The following is a 14498-nucleotide window of genomic DNA, read 5'->3' on the forward strand; positions in this document are numbered from 1 at the left end:
GTAGTTTAGCTTTAAAATCCAAACAAAAGTGACACTGGATTCCCCGAAATTTCTTCTGTTTGTTCCTATAACGGGAATTCTTTTTTTCTCCCTTCTTATAATATGATCAACTTTCGTTTTCAAAAAAAAATATATATGATCAACTTTTAATACGTATTTAGTATGATGAAGATGTCATAGTGGTGTAGAAAATCAATAGTTCATATCATCATATGGATCATGATAATGATGTCGCTCTAACTAAATGAAAAACCATCAATAGGATTATAGGAAAACCTCATCAACCATAGAACAGAAACCAACAGAAGATAACAAACCTAGTCAACAAAAAGGCGTGCGCGTTCTTTGGTAGTACACCCTGAATTCTTCCATCTACTTCCAAGAACACTGCTTCAGAGTAATTGGAACATAGCATTTACTAGTCAATTTTATAAGTACTCCAGTCATGTAACACGTAAGCTAAGCAAAGTAATGAGCTATACAATAACAATGAGCTTCTATTTCCATGTGTAATGAGCATTATTATTCGATCAGAGGATCATTTTTTGCAGTCGAAAATTCAACTTTTGTGGTCGAACATTCAACTTGGGTAAGCTTGGATGCTTGATCAGTAAGCGAAATAATTACAGAAATCAAATGACATGGGCTTCGTTTTTAAGCTTGTCAATCAGCTCATCCACAGAAGACACAATAACCCCTGATTTTCTATTAGGAGGTTCTGTGACTTGAACCTCTTCTATGTCGGATTTAATTTCCACATTCAGATCCTGTGGTGTGAACTTCTTTATGGGCTTTGATTTCGCTTTCATTATGTTGGGGAGTGTTGCATACCTAGGTTGATTTAACCTCAAATCAGTGCTGCAAAAGTCCTCAAACAAAACAACTGTTAATTCATATTATTAACCAAATATCACGTTTATAATATTTTCAATTTTTTCTAACATTAAACATATTAAGCTGAAATTTTAAAGCTATGGTTACATCACAGTCACAAGTGGTCTTAAAATATCATCAAGCTTACTAGATCTGACTTAATCAAATATGTCATTACAACTACTTAATAAAGTGATTAAATCACAGCCTTATATTTTTTGGCTGATTAATTAAACTGATTAGATCACCTCCTTATATAACAAATAAGAACCTCATCTCTTGTAAGTGTTTTTTATCGTAAACTCTAAAATATTCATTTACAAGGCTATGCAAACAAGGACTTCTATATATAAAAGAAAAACCGATTCTAATACACATAAGAAGCTAAACATTTTTTTTGTTTGAGAATATGAAGTACTAAACATGTAAATTTGCATCTATTCTAATCTGAACAATAATTAAAGATAAGAGCGGTTGTTTCCCGACTTTGCCAATTCATCACCTAATGCCCTTTTACCTTACAGACCCCTGGTCCTTTTTTTTTTCTTAAAAAGAATACAATCAGAATTGAAAAAAAAAATCCCAATCTTATTTTCTCCACCCCCACCACACTCAATGAAACTGCACGCACATAAGGTGTGGCTGTCTAGTGGAAGTTCAGCACTTCTAGAACTAATCTCTTCATATATGTTGACCAATTTTATAAATGTCAATGAAACATTTCTTACTGTTTAAAGATTCATTTCTTTTTCACAAGACCATATAATCTATCTTCATAACTTTAAATCAACAAGCCCTGAAGCAACAAGGACGGAGGTGATTTCATTGCCAAGCCAGAACAAGGGAGATTAGAGGGAAATGTATACGTGCTTCAACAGACAAAGATTGAGGAGAAAGAGAGAGTTGGCATCTTACAACAAAACAAAGGCTCTGGATCTTGGGTTCTGATAGAGAGGGGAATTAATGACAGAAACTAGAAGATATCTCGCCCTTAGCATTTGTCAAATATGTATTGCTTGATATTAACTGTATAAAACTCAACCTCATGTTAAAACTTAAACTATCCTTAAATACTGTGTTGAGGTTATGAAATTATAAGGTGACTATCTGCCAACAGACACGATTTTGTTTCACACTTTCTTCCAATTCTTCCTGGATGCAATGGAAGAATTGCATCGAGGGTTGGTTTGTTAACTTCTTATGGATTATTCAGTCAAACAAGCTGCTTTAGATTATCAAAATATACTTCTTCTTCTTCGTTTTTTGAGAAAAGATTATCAAAAGTCAAAACATACTTGTTTATTAGCCTTCTTGAAACCTATAATTCCAAAGAACTCCAACTGCTATGCTTGTGAAAGAGGATTCTCCCTCTTTTAATCATTTCATCTGTTCTATGTAATTGATATAGCATAGAATAAACTAAACTACTTCTCAAACGGACATAATTTTGGACCTAATTTATTAGAACTTGAACTGTTGGAATTTGAGTATCTATTTTTCTAATTCCCATCCACACATTTTTTTTCTTCTAATTCCTATACAATTGCAATTCAATTAGAAACAAAAAAGGATACATGTAATTAGTCCCAAGTCTTCAAACACAGAATCAAGGAAAAATACTTACGTAATCACAGCTGGTAGATCTAGACACAGAGTCTCAAGACCACCATCAACTTCTCTGTCCACTGTCACTACCTGCTTCTCTTTATCCAGCACAACCTACTGGAAACATTTAGTCATAAGAAGAAATTCATAAATTGCATTGTAAAATAGGATAGTGAAACTAATTATCAGTAGGTACCTCATTCAAGAACCATCTTATGTAAGTATTTATGAGCAAAAGTATTTATCAATAGACAATAAATCTCATATAATGAAAATTCTTATTCAGAATGGACTGCAAGATTATTTTTGATACAGAAAACAAAGAAACAAAAAGTAGTTTTTGATTCTATCTTCATGTAGATTTGAACGCATTCAGCTTTACATACAGATTTCAAAATGAACAAATATTCTCGTTTCCGTATTCTTTTCCATAAGTAAAAGAAAAGCAACTTTGGAGTATATGGAAAATGATAGATAGAAACAGAAAATTAGTTCCCGTAGTAACTAAACCGCACCATTATATCTAGACCCTGTACTTGGAATACCTGAGTTCTGTGATACTTGTTTTCCGAGAATTTGACTGATTTAAACTATCAATGAAGGGGAAAATGACAAAAGCACATTTGCTGAAGAAAACTAATTAGTAACATTGGGAAATCAGCCTAACATATCTGCATTGAATTACCCACCTCCATTGAGGTTCTTTAGAACCTTGATCCACTTTCGGTGCCAATCTTTGACATTACATTGTGCACATCAACTACTGTTATATATATTCACCATGAATGTTTTATGAGGATACCCTAGACATAAAAGTCAGTCATAGACATCAGACATTAGTCTCAGAAATAGGGTCACGGGTAAATAGAAAGGTTTCACCAGATAAAATGACTTTTCGGGAGCGCAAATCAATTTAGATAACAGAACTTTTGCTGTTTGTAGACGGGATAAACCGTATAGTGCACACAGTGGCTAGTCAGGCTCTAAGTAGAATATCTTTGAAATTCATTTACATCTAACTTAATTGTATGGAAAAAAATATATTTAACAAGCACAGAGGAATGTCCTTGTAACCTCAACTTCCTCAACTTTACATCAATTTAAGCCTTTGTGATTCATCATTATAAATCTTAATGAAAACAATGAAATGGGGCAATCCAATAGTTATTCAGCACAATCTCACAGACACCTATACGTCCAACTGTTATACTAAAGCATCGTCACTCTTGCATTTCCCCACATTAACATAAAGAACTTTGAACAAACCCTGTAATTGGAAATCAATAATTTGCAGCATGACCAGCACAGACCAGCTCTCAAGACAAAATTTTATGCGCAATCTACTGGTTTGAAATCCTAGAAGCCTCACCAACTGTGCAAACACTATTTTCAATTCAACCACACAAAACTTCAAAAACATAATGCATGAACAGATTGATCACAATTCTACATTTCCAAACACAACAACAGAAATTTAATGCATCATACTTCAAACTAACCTTTGAAGCAAAAGTCCCTTGAGGCCAATTCAACAGCCCCGCCACCATTTGCCCAGTTTGATTGCAATCATCATCAATAGCCTTAACACACACAAACACCAAACACAAATTCACATTTCCAAAAAAGCATAAATCTTTATCTAAAACTCATCAAAAAACTCTTACCTGTTTCCCCAGAATGAGAAGACCAGGCTTCTCAATCTCCACCAAAGCTCTCAAAAGCTTAGCTACTGACAAAGGGTACAAGGGCCCACCAGTCTCCACGTGTATAGCCCTATCAGCTCCCATAGCCAGACCTGTCCTTAACGTATCGACGCTCTGTTTCATTCCCATAGTGACCGCCACGACCTCAGAAGCCAAGCCCGACTCTTTGTTCCGAATGGCTTCTTCTAAAGCGATCTCGCAAAATGGGTTCATCGACATCTTCACGTTCTGGGTCTCCACGCCGCTCTGTCAAAGACAAAACCAAAAAGTGAGTTTGAGTTTGAGTTTGAACTGAGATCCGATGTGGGTTGAGAGATGAGTTTGCCTTGTCGGACTTGACTCGGATTTTGACGGCGTAGTCGACCACGCGCTTAATGGCCACCATGATCTTCATGGTTGAGTCGAGTTCTTTGTTGTGAGAGTGAAATGGAAAATGGGATTGAGTTGGGATGATCACTTCTGAGGGGAAGAGAGAGGGTTCTTAACGGCACTGTCAAAGCTGGCTGATGAGTCATGACTCATGACTAGATAATACAGAATTTATGTAGGTTAATAGCAATTACCTTATTTACAGTGACATAGTCTCTTTTTACCAAACGTCAATAAGAGAGTCGAGAATGACACAGTTACATGTTAACCTCGATTTACGAGCGACTCATTGTGGCATTAAAATTGTTTAATTTATATTTAAAAAATCGAGAATTGAGTCATGAGCATGATAGTTATAATTCCACTCTAAGTGGAGAAATTGTCAGTGCTTAAAAAATTATAATTGGATTGCAGTTTACTCGGGTCAAGGAGAAAGGGAGCAGACAGGGTTGTGGTAACGATCATGGTTCAGGCGAGAGGTGATAGATGGCTTTCTTGCTTCTCTTGCTTGGCATTGGTGATTATCAACCTGACTCTAGGAGATGGTTTATACTTGGGTCAAATGCTAACGGCAAAAGATGTGATGAAGCACCGGGCAGACCCCAATCATGGCATGTTTACTTACTTGGAATTGAGTTGTATTCCGCTGGAATCAATTCAATTCCGGCGTTTACTTGCCAAGAGGAATGGAATTCGTGGTGGGACCCACCTCTAAAATTCATTCCGATTCCGGAAATGTCATGGAATTGTAATACCAAGGGGGGAGGTGGGAATGGGAGGGAATGAGAGGGAATGAACATTTCTTCCAAAAATATCCTTACTCATCTACTTATATTAGTTGTGTTTGGTTAGCCATAGGTACAAAATGACCTTAATAAACCTCTACTTAATTAGCCATAGGTACAAAATGACCTACTTAAATACATATTTTGATCAAGTGTTGTAAAGGAAACACTAAAGAGAGTTTTTTCCTATTTGTAAAAGGGTATTTTGGTAATTAACTTAAATTTAATTCCGATTCCTTATTACAAGTAAACAACAACAATCGTAACTAGTTTTTTTCATATTCCTCCATATTATTCCATTCCGTCTCTCATTCCTTCCGATTCCTATTCCATATTAATTCCATTCCGAGTAAGTAAACGTGCCATCAATGTAAATCAGTACCAATGATGTATGGTCATGTCGATCTTATCTCCAAATCAAGTGTCCGTCAGATTGAAAGTAACCTTTAATCACCATCATCCAAACGCTCCCAGCTTCGTGTCTTGAGTTCTAGATTTTAAAATTCAAAGGGCAAAATACGGCTCAATGGGCTCATCATTGCATGATAAGAATTCAACGACACCTTCAAACAGTAAAACCAAAGCAAATAAGGAGACGGACTGCACCGCACTTGAGTTTTATATACGACACACCGGATTATGCACTTGATTTATTAGACTATGAGTATTGCGGAAAAATTATAAAGGTATAAATAGTAATTTATTGTAAAAAAACATATTCTCTAATTTGTTAAGCAATGAGATCTAAATGTTCTTTTTAAATATGTGAATCGAGCTCCCATAAGACAAAAGGTATTAGGGTTTGATAACATTGTGATATTTTCCTCCTTTTACAATAGGAATACATGGTCCTCCTACATGGCCGACTCTTCACGTGTGCGTTGTAGGCACACGCACAAGGCCACAAATTTTCAAGGTCTCCTTAATGCCCACTATATATAAATATATATATATATATATATATATTTATAATTATATATTAACCCAATTTAATTGCAAATTAACCTAAAAAACAGAACTTGCCACAAGAGAAGGCTGCTAAATTGGTCTCGTTCCAGACTTCACTTCTCGCAATCAATTCTTCTCCCTACCAATATGTCATATTTCCTTAATAATTTTAATGATTTGGATGGAGGACTGAGGGGTGAACAAGACAACAAGCTATCCATTCATCTTGCAATTTGCTACCTCAAACTCATCAATCACTTGATTCACTTTTGCTAAGGTGAGTTTTCACTTCTCAAATCTCAATATCTCATTTATGTATGTCTAATTGTTATTTTCATTCACATTGATTTAAATTCTAAAAAGATTAAATGAACTTGCTTTAATTTCAATTGAGAATGAAATGCTTGGAAAGATCAACTATAATAAACTAATTGATGACTTTGCAGCAAATAAGACAAAGAGAATGATATTCAAATAAAAGCTTGATGCTAGGAGATGAGCTTATTGAGATTGATGGATCTCGAAAATTTTCTTTGTATTGAATATTTGTCTTAATTTGTAGGCTTAATTTTTTTTAGAGTTTTTTTCACCAACAGTCCCTCAACTCTGGTGTACCTACCAATGTGATACCTCAACTCTTAATCGTACCAATGTGATACTCAGACTCTAGTATTGCTATCATTGAAGTACTTCCGTTAGTTTTTTTTTAACTTTTCTGTTATCTTGGTGACGTGGCAGTTACGTGAGGCCCACAAAGAGGGTTAAAAGACAAAATTAACCTCATCTGAGAGGAGCAATGTTTTTCCCGCCCTTTACCTTAAGAAAGACACCCAACAATTCCAATTTTGGCTCCAATTTTCCCTCCATACTCCTTAATTTGTGTCTCTTATCTAAACTAAAGAACTACCGCCAACCAGTCGACCACAATCTGATAAAACCTAGATCAATCTCATTTTCTATTTTTACCCTAGCACTTGTTAAACTAACAGAATAAATATAAAAATTTATATGGAACATCTCATTTCCACAATCTCATAAGAATATAAAAACACATAACTTAACGAAATTCAAATACATGTTTAAGTACCATTAGTTGCCACATTTTATGTTGATCTGCCATGATTTTTGCTTGTAAGAACTTTTAAGTACCATTAGTACAATGCTTTATCTGCTGGTATTATTCCCTCTGGCTTAACGAAATTCAACTACATGTACCATTAGTTCTTACAAGTAAAAATCATGGCAGATCAACATAAAAGGTGGCAACTAATGGTACTTAAACATGTATTTGAATTTCGTTAAGTTATGTGTTTTTATTCTTATGAGATTGTGGAAATGAGATGTTCCATATAAATTTCTATATTTATTCTGTTAGTTTAACAAGTGCTAGGGTAAAAATAGAAAATAAGATTGATCTAGGTTTTATCAGATTGTGGTCGACTGGTTGGCGGTAGTTCTTTAGTTTAGATAAGAGACACAAATTAAGGAGTAGGGAGGGAAAATTGGCGCCAAAATTGGAATTGTTGGGTGTCTTTCTCAAGGTAAAGGGCGGGAAAAACATTGCTCATCTCAGATGAGGTTAATTTTGTCTTTTAACCCTCTTTGTGGGCCTCACGTAACTGCCACGTCACCAAGATAACGGAAAAGTTAAAAAAAACTAACGGAAGTACTTCAATGATAGCAATACTAGAGTCTGGGTATCACATTGGTACGATTAAGAGTTGAGGTATCACATTGGTAGGTACACCAGAGTTGAGGGACTGTTGGTGAAAAAAACTCTTTTTTTTATGCAATAGCTAAAATCTGACTTTAGCTAATTTAGCACATGTCACTTTGTAAGTGAACATATGACTTTAATTTGGGATTTTGTAATGGATGTCCAATGGTTGTTGCAATGGTTTTTGTAGTCAATGAATATATGATTTTGTTATGGTTTTAAGTTTTCAATTGACTTAATAAGTGACTTGTGTTTAAAGCCGTTTTGCACATGGTCGTCGTCAAGTTTGAGCTGGCCCTCTCCTCCTATATATATGTTCGCCTCCGCCGCGCCTCAAGACATCGAGAACTTGTCCATTCCGTTGTGAGCTTGGAATCCTACTCGGTCAGGGACACTACCGCCTCGTACAATCATATATTAAAGAGACGGATATACTGCATGCAATACCAGTACGCAATCTCTCAAATTTAACATGGAGGTGATCGAAGGTTGCCTTCCATAGGGAGTTCTTGTCAAAATACTTTCTAGGCTTCCAGTCCGATGTCTTGGACGATTTCGTCGTGTATGCAAGTCATGGCGTAGTTTAATCTCCAGTACATGTTTCGTTACCAAGCACACCAGCGTTGCCGTTGGAGACAGGAGCAAGTTAAAGTTCCTATCTTCATTAAAGCTGCCCCGATACATAGACTACGAAGCATTATTGAAGAAGGATGATGATATAGATATTAGACCCCTTGTTTCACCAAAATTGCGCTCCAAATATGATGTTGTTCGATTTCTGTTAGATGATAATCGATTTTATAATAGGGTTGTGGGTTCCTGCAATGGCTTAATATGTCTAAGTTGTGATGATGCTCAAGAACAGAACAGGAACGAACCTGAGTTCTTTGTCTTATGAAACCCTTGCACTGGAGATACATGCAAGTTATCGGGACCGACAAGCATATATAGTCTCCCTTTCTGGGGATTGGGTTATGATTCCACCACTGAAGACTACAAGTTCATAGTAGGTGGTAATGACAGTAATGCATGTAGAGGTGTCATGGTCTTCTCTCAGAAAGCTGATTCTTGGATGAAAGTTGATTTCCATGATCGTGAGGAAGACAGATTTTTTGGGTCTGCAGGATGCTTAGTGAAAGGAGCTCTACATTGGGAAGATAATGGAAGGATCATCTCTTTTGATTTAGCGAAAGAGACATTTCAAGAGGTTGCTAGACTAACCGATCTTTACGACAAAGATGATTTTAAGGACTTTAAAGTAAGTGGAACGACAATGGAAAATTGTCTATTTGCGTTTGTTCCGGATCTGCTCATAGAATATTACGGTGATGGTTTTGAGACTGTTGCTTATCCCATTGCCGGTACAATATGGGTGATGAAGGAATATGGAATCAAAAAATCTTGGACTAAACTTTTCCAGATCCCTAAGCCTTCGGATATGTTGGACATTAAGGGTTTTATGCCCACTGGGTTTTGGAGAATGGTAAGGTAATGAGATCTTGAAAATGGATAGATGGGGGCTTAAGGATGTGGCTATATGTAATCCCAAGGGAAACACGTTCACAACTATTGATTACAAGGACATATAAATTATTATATATACTCACCACATATCTCACGTGGCGTATCTTCTTAATGTTATTAGTTCATTTTTACTGTGATTGTTTCTAATTGGTTCTTATAAATAAACTTTGTCATTTTCACCGCGTGCATGTTAATTATATCATGTGTAATATGATTAGATGTGTACACCACATGGCAGTGCCACATGATGTGGCAGGTACACAAAATAATTACTAGATAGGTACAAGGACTTTTATTCAACACTCTGGATGACGCCTTTCAATTCAACTTTTTTACATTGAACATTTAGTCTCACCTAAAAAACTAGTAGTATATGGCAAACTGTACGGTGATGGTGTCCTTTAAATATTTTTTTAGAATATGAAGGACTTTCCCTAATAGAATTTGTTGCCATAAATATAAAACTATGGAGCCCTATGTAGTCAGAAACTCAGAATATTATGTATAACGAAATTTATGTTGTTGCTAGTACAAAATCTAAAGGCTTTGTTCACGCAGCTTGTAGTTAACCTTTGGTCCGTTTAACCTGCACAGAAGTCGAGGTTAAGATCAAGGTTCAGTGGTGCGCCGGCTTATGACTCTCCAAAGCTTAAGTTAGATTTCGGTGTGGGACACTTAGGAATACATTACCCTTTTTAGGAGGTTTATGGTTGTTTTTATAGGCGTATTGAGGAAAGTCTTACTTATATTTTCCAATGTGGGAGAGTGTGTCCGGTCAGTATGCACTTATTGCTTTGGCGAGCTACTTTGGGCAGTGTCAGCGGTGGCGCCTGAGCCAGAGGTGGTGTGACCTGCCCTGCCGACTCAATGCCTTGCCTTGCTAGGTTAACTCCGGCCGGTCTGACAGCCAAAATAAGGGGGAATCTTGCAAGGAATTACCCCGTCAAGGGGAGGTGTTAACATATGCCATCTTTATGTTTGTGTAAATTTATCTTCTCTCCCAATGCCTTTTGAGTTTTTGTCATTTCTATGTTATGGACTTACCTGATAGTTTAGAATTATCCGGATCATAGTCATTGTGCAGAATTATCTTGAGAGTTAATTTTCAGTCTTTCAGATAGAGTTTAGAGTGTAGCTCTCCATCTTCTAACCACGTCCTACAGTTTTAATTTACAGTTGGCTACGGATGTAATGCTAACGATTGTCTACTAGAAGTGCCACTGGTGGGGAGGTGAGATAAGTTGCCTGTTATCATTTTACATGGTTGGCTGTAGGGGTGGGCACGGGACGGGATGGGACGGGACGGGACGGTGCTCATCCCACGTCCCGTCCCACTCTTTCGAATCGGGACGGGACGAGGGTTTTTAAGAATGCATCTCACTCGGGATTGATCCCAGTTAGGATGAGACGGGATCGGGACGGGACAGGACAAATCCCACTTTCCTATGAAGTTAAATAAAAATCTATAGTTTTACTTTTTCATAACAAAGTAATATTCAATAATGAAATTTTAACAAAAAAAATGCATATTATGTTCAAAATATTATAATTTACCATTATTATTTGAGTTGATATAATTTTGAAGTTATTAAGAACATAAATTAATTTTATTTTGATACAAATATAGTATCAGAATGAATGAGAACTTAACACGTTCAAAGACAGTGAGACATCGTAGTTGTTGTGTTAAAGCCCAAGTGGCTTCAACAGTCCATACTTGAACTGGCATGCTCTATGGCGCGAAGCTTGTGATCAAACTTGGTGGTACCAACAAATGAATATAAGAAAGTACATATAAACCTTTCATTTTATTGCATATTTTAAATCTAAGTACCCATGGTTAAATGCAAAGCCGGCCCTGGCTATACGCCTATAAGACATGCGCCTAGAGCCCCCATTTTCATGTGAGCCCCAAATATATAAAGCTTATTTGCATACATATCAAAATAATCAAAGAAAAAACTTTGATTGATCAACCTTAGAAACTTTCCCTAATTAAATAATTATTAATAGTAAGTCCAAGTTGTTTTTCATTGGCCACAGATTGTGTTTATTTTTGCTTAGCTCCTCTCTTTTTTTCCAATCAAAAGATTAATTTCTCCACTCTAGTCGATAACAATTTAGACTTAGGTCTATTTTAGTTATTATTCATAATATTCTGTTAATGTACATTAATCGTTACTCCACATCTTATTGTATTATAGTTTTGAAGGGATTAGAAATGAACATATATGAAGGTCATGAGTCACATGTATTTTATTCGCCTAGACCCTCAAAAAGCTCAAGGTCGGCCATGGTTAAATGTCGCTAATGTGATGCATATTGTGAAAGTATGTTAAATACGCCTTGAAATGATATTTTTACTCTGATATTGGAAGCCTGATCTAATAATCTCAATACTATATACGTTTTTGTATGATTGAGATATAATCATATCGTCATATCCGTTTACTAAGTATATTTTCCTCCTTTTCTCGATTGGGAATGTATATTTTCCTCCTTTCTCGATTGAGAGGGTTAATTCCTCATATGATACTTAAAGTATGGCTACTTGAACAATTTGGTACATGATGTATGAAAACGGACAATTTGGTACCTGAAGTTCTCATTTGTAAGCTATTTTGGTACCTCTATCAATTTTAATCATATTTTTAGGGTTATTTTCGTCATTCTAGCTCTAATCTCATTAAATTCACATTTTCTTCATTTTTTCCTATAATTGCCTCTCTTTGGAGATAATTAAATTGATATATCTACTTCACTTAGCATCTACTTCGCATATATCGAAATTTTTTTTCTTAATATACTTATTGTATCCTAATTATTTTCTGCAAAGGAAATAAATTGAATTTATGCAATTGTAATTTTTTATTAATTTTTTTAAATTACTTATAATTAAATTTAATTTACATTGATAGCTACATTATGAAAACTTATATACGTAAATCATCACATATACTAAGTGGATGAGTTATCAAAATTTTAGTGATAATTTAGAGGTAATTTGGAGGTATTATGAAAAAATGAAGTAAAGTAGAGATATGATGACGGAAATAACCCTGAAAATATTGTCAAAATTGACATAAGTACCAAAATGGCCTAAATTTGATAACTTTAAGTACCAAATTGTCTGTTTTCATACATCAGGTACCAAATTGTCCAAGTAGCTAAACATCAGGTACCATATGAGGAATTTACCCTGATTGGTAATACTATTGGGTCAAGGAAATTACCACCCCTCTGCCCCTCGTACAATTATATATGACAAACACGGTGATGCATGACTACAGATCCAATATCTGAAAATTTCAACATGGAGATGATCGACGGCAGCCTTCCCTCAGAAATTCTTGTCCAGATACTGTTTAGACTTCCGGTACGATCTCTGAGACGATTTCGTCGTGTATCCAAGTCGTGGCATAGTTTAATCTCAAGTTCATATTTTGTTACCAAGCACACCAACGTCACTGTTGGAGATAGGAGCAGGTTAAAAGTTCCTATCTGGATTAAAGCCACCCAGATTCATAGACTACGAAGCATTATCTAACGAGGATGATCATATATGTATTAGACGCTTTCTTTCACCAACATTGTGTTACAAAGGAGATGTTGATCGATTTCTGTTGGATGATAACCGATTTCATAACAAGGTTGTCGGCTATGATACACAAGTACAGGTATGGACACGGGATACGGGTACATCATGATACAGAATACGTATTTTTCTAAAATTTAGAGTTTTGGATATGTTAGTAAAATAATTTTTATTATATATATATATAATAGTTTTCAGTTTTGGTTTTTATTCTTTAGACATAGAAGCCCAAGACCCGAGCCCTTTCCTCTCTCCCTCTTTTCTTCTTTTTATTCTTCTCCTTCCTTTCTTTTTTCTTCTCTTCTTCTTCCTTCTGCTTCTCTTCTCTCTTCCCCACACAACAACATAGTTGCAATCTTTGACCGGCTGCGCCGCCACCGTCCGACCACATCAGGATACGTGTATGTAGCGTATCCGGCCCGTACCCGTATCTAATATGGATATAATATGGGCATTCCTCTTTTATAACGTATACGTGCATCATAGGATTCGTCGGTTCCTGCAATGCCTTGATTTGTTTAGATTGTTACGATGATCAAGAACATAACGAAAATGAAACTTCTTTTTATGTCTTATGGAACCCTTGCACTAGAGAAACATTCAGGTTATCAGGACCAACAAGCATACATTGTCGAACAAAGTTTTCGGGATTCGGTTATGATTCAACCACCCAAGACTACAAGGCCTCGTTTGGTTGGCATGAAATCCTACTATGGAAAATGAATTTATTTCAATTTACATGCTTAAGTGTTGTTTGGTTGTAATTAAGTATTGGAATAGAAATAAAAAATGTGATTTGATTGGAAATTGACTCACTCTTAAAGCCGGAAATGAATTACCTACCTAAGAGTGATATTCTACTTGAAAATTTTTCCCATCAGGTCCTAAATTATTGTGGCAAGGCCAATATAGTATCCAACCTCAAGGTTGTACCAATATAGTACCCAAACTTATAATTCGCTATCAACGAAGGGTCTGAGCCCAATTTCCGTTACGGCTCCGTTTTCTCGGTCACGTGACACGTGACCTTAAAACAATTCAACATTCGTACCTAAACTCTGGTGGTAAGGTCAATGAGTACCCCAACTCTGAGTTGTACCAATGTAGTACTCAAACTCATTTTTCATTATCAACGAGGGATCTGAAGCCAATTTCTATCACAACTCAGTCTTATGAGTCATGTGTCGTAACCTCTTGTGTCTTCCCCCTTTCTTCTCCTTCTCCTTGACTCTCAGTCCTTTCACACTTTATTTCTGAGCTTAGATTTCGAGACAAAGCAACAATATGGGTTATGTTTCTTCTAATCTATTCAACCACGACGACAACGACTTCTCCCAGCTCCGCCTTGAGTTATCACATCGTCTCCCTCACCTCATCCA

General features: G+C 36.0%; 2 protein-coding genes across 2 annotated transcripts; one reads left to right on the forward strand and one right to left on the reverse strand.

Annotated features, from left to right (window-relative positions):
- Positions 1-477: 477 nt before the first annotated feature.
- LOC126792562 (electron transfer flavoprotein subunit beta, mitochondrial) lies at positions 478-4663 on the reverse strand. The gene is made up of 5 exons (XM_050518969.1): positions 4507-4663; positions 4143-4427; positions 3978-4058; positions 2498-2592; positions 478-858 (listed from the first exon to the last, which is right to left on the reverse strand). Exons 1-5 carry the CDS (start codon positions 4573-4575, stop codon positions 633-635), a joined length of 756 nt encoding a protein of 251 aa, XP_050374926.1. The 5' UTR covers positions 4576-4663; the 3' UTR covers positions 478-632.
- A 3607-nt stretch (positions 4664-8270) lies between these two features.
- LOC126790974 (uncharacterized) lies at positions 8271-8898 on the forward strand. Its single transcript, XM_050517364.1, has 2 exons — positions 8271-8449; positions 8529-8898. The coding sequence occupies exons 1-2, from the start codon at positions 8271-8273 to the stop codon at positions 8896-8898; spliced, it is 549 nt and encodes a 182-aa protein (XP_050373321.1).
- Positions 8899-14498: the final 5600 nt, after the last annotated feature.

Source organism: Argentina anserina, chromosome 4 (genome assembly GCF_933775445.1).
Source record: "Argentina anserina chromosome 4, drPotAnse1.1, whole genome shotgun sequence".
NCBI classification, from domain to species: Eukaryota; Viridiplantae; Streptophyta; class Magnoliopsida; order Rosales; family Rosaceae; genus Argentina; species Argentina anserina.

Coding starts and splice junctions, on each gene's coding strand:
- LOC126792562 (XM_050518969.1), bottom strand. CDS start 4,575: ATGAAGATCATGGTGGCCATTAAGCGCGTGGTCGACTACGCCGTCAAA. Junction 4,059..4,142: donor TTCTCATTCTGGGGAAACAG/GTAAGAGTTTTT, acceptor GTGTGTGTTAAG/GCTATTGATGATGATTGCAA. Junction 859..2,497: donor GATCTACCAGCTGTGATTAC/GTAAGTATTTTT, acceptor GGACTTTTGCAG/CACTGATTTGAGGTTAAATC.
- LOC126790974 (XM_050517364.1), top strand. CDS start 8,271: ATGGTCGTCGTCAAGTTTGAGCTGGCCCTCTCCTCCTATATATATGTT. Junction 8,450..8,528: donor ATATACTGCATGCAATACCA/GTACGCAATCTC, acceptor AATACTTTCTAG/GCTTCCAGTCCGATGTCTTG.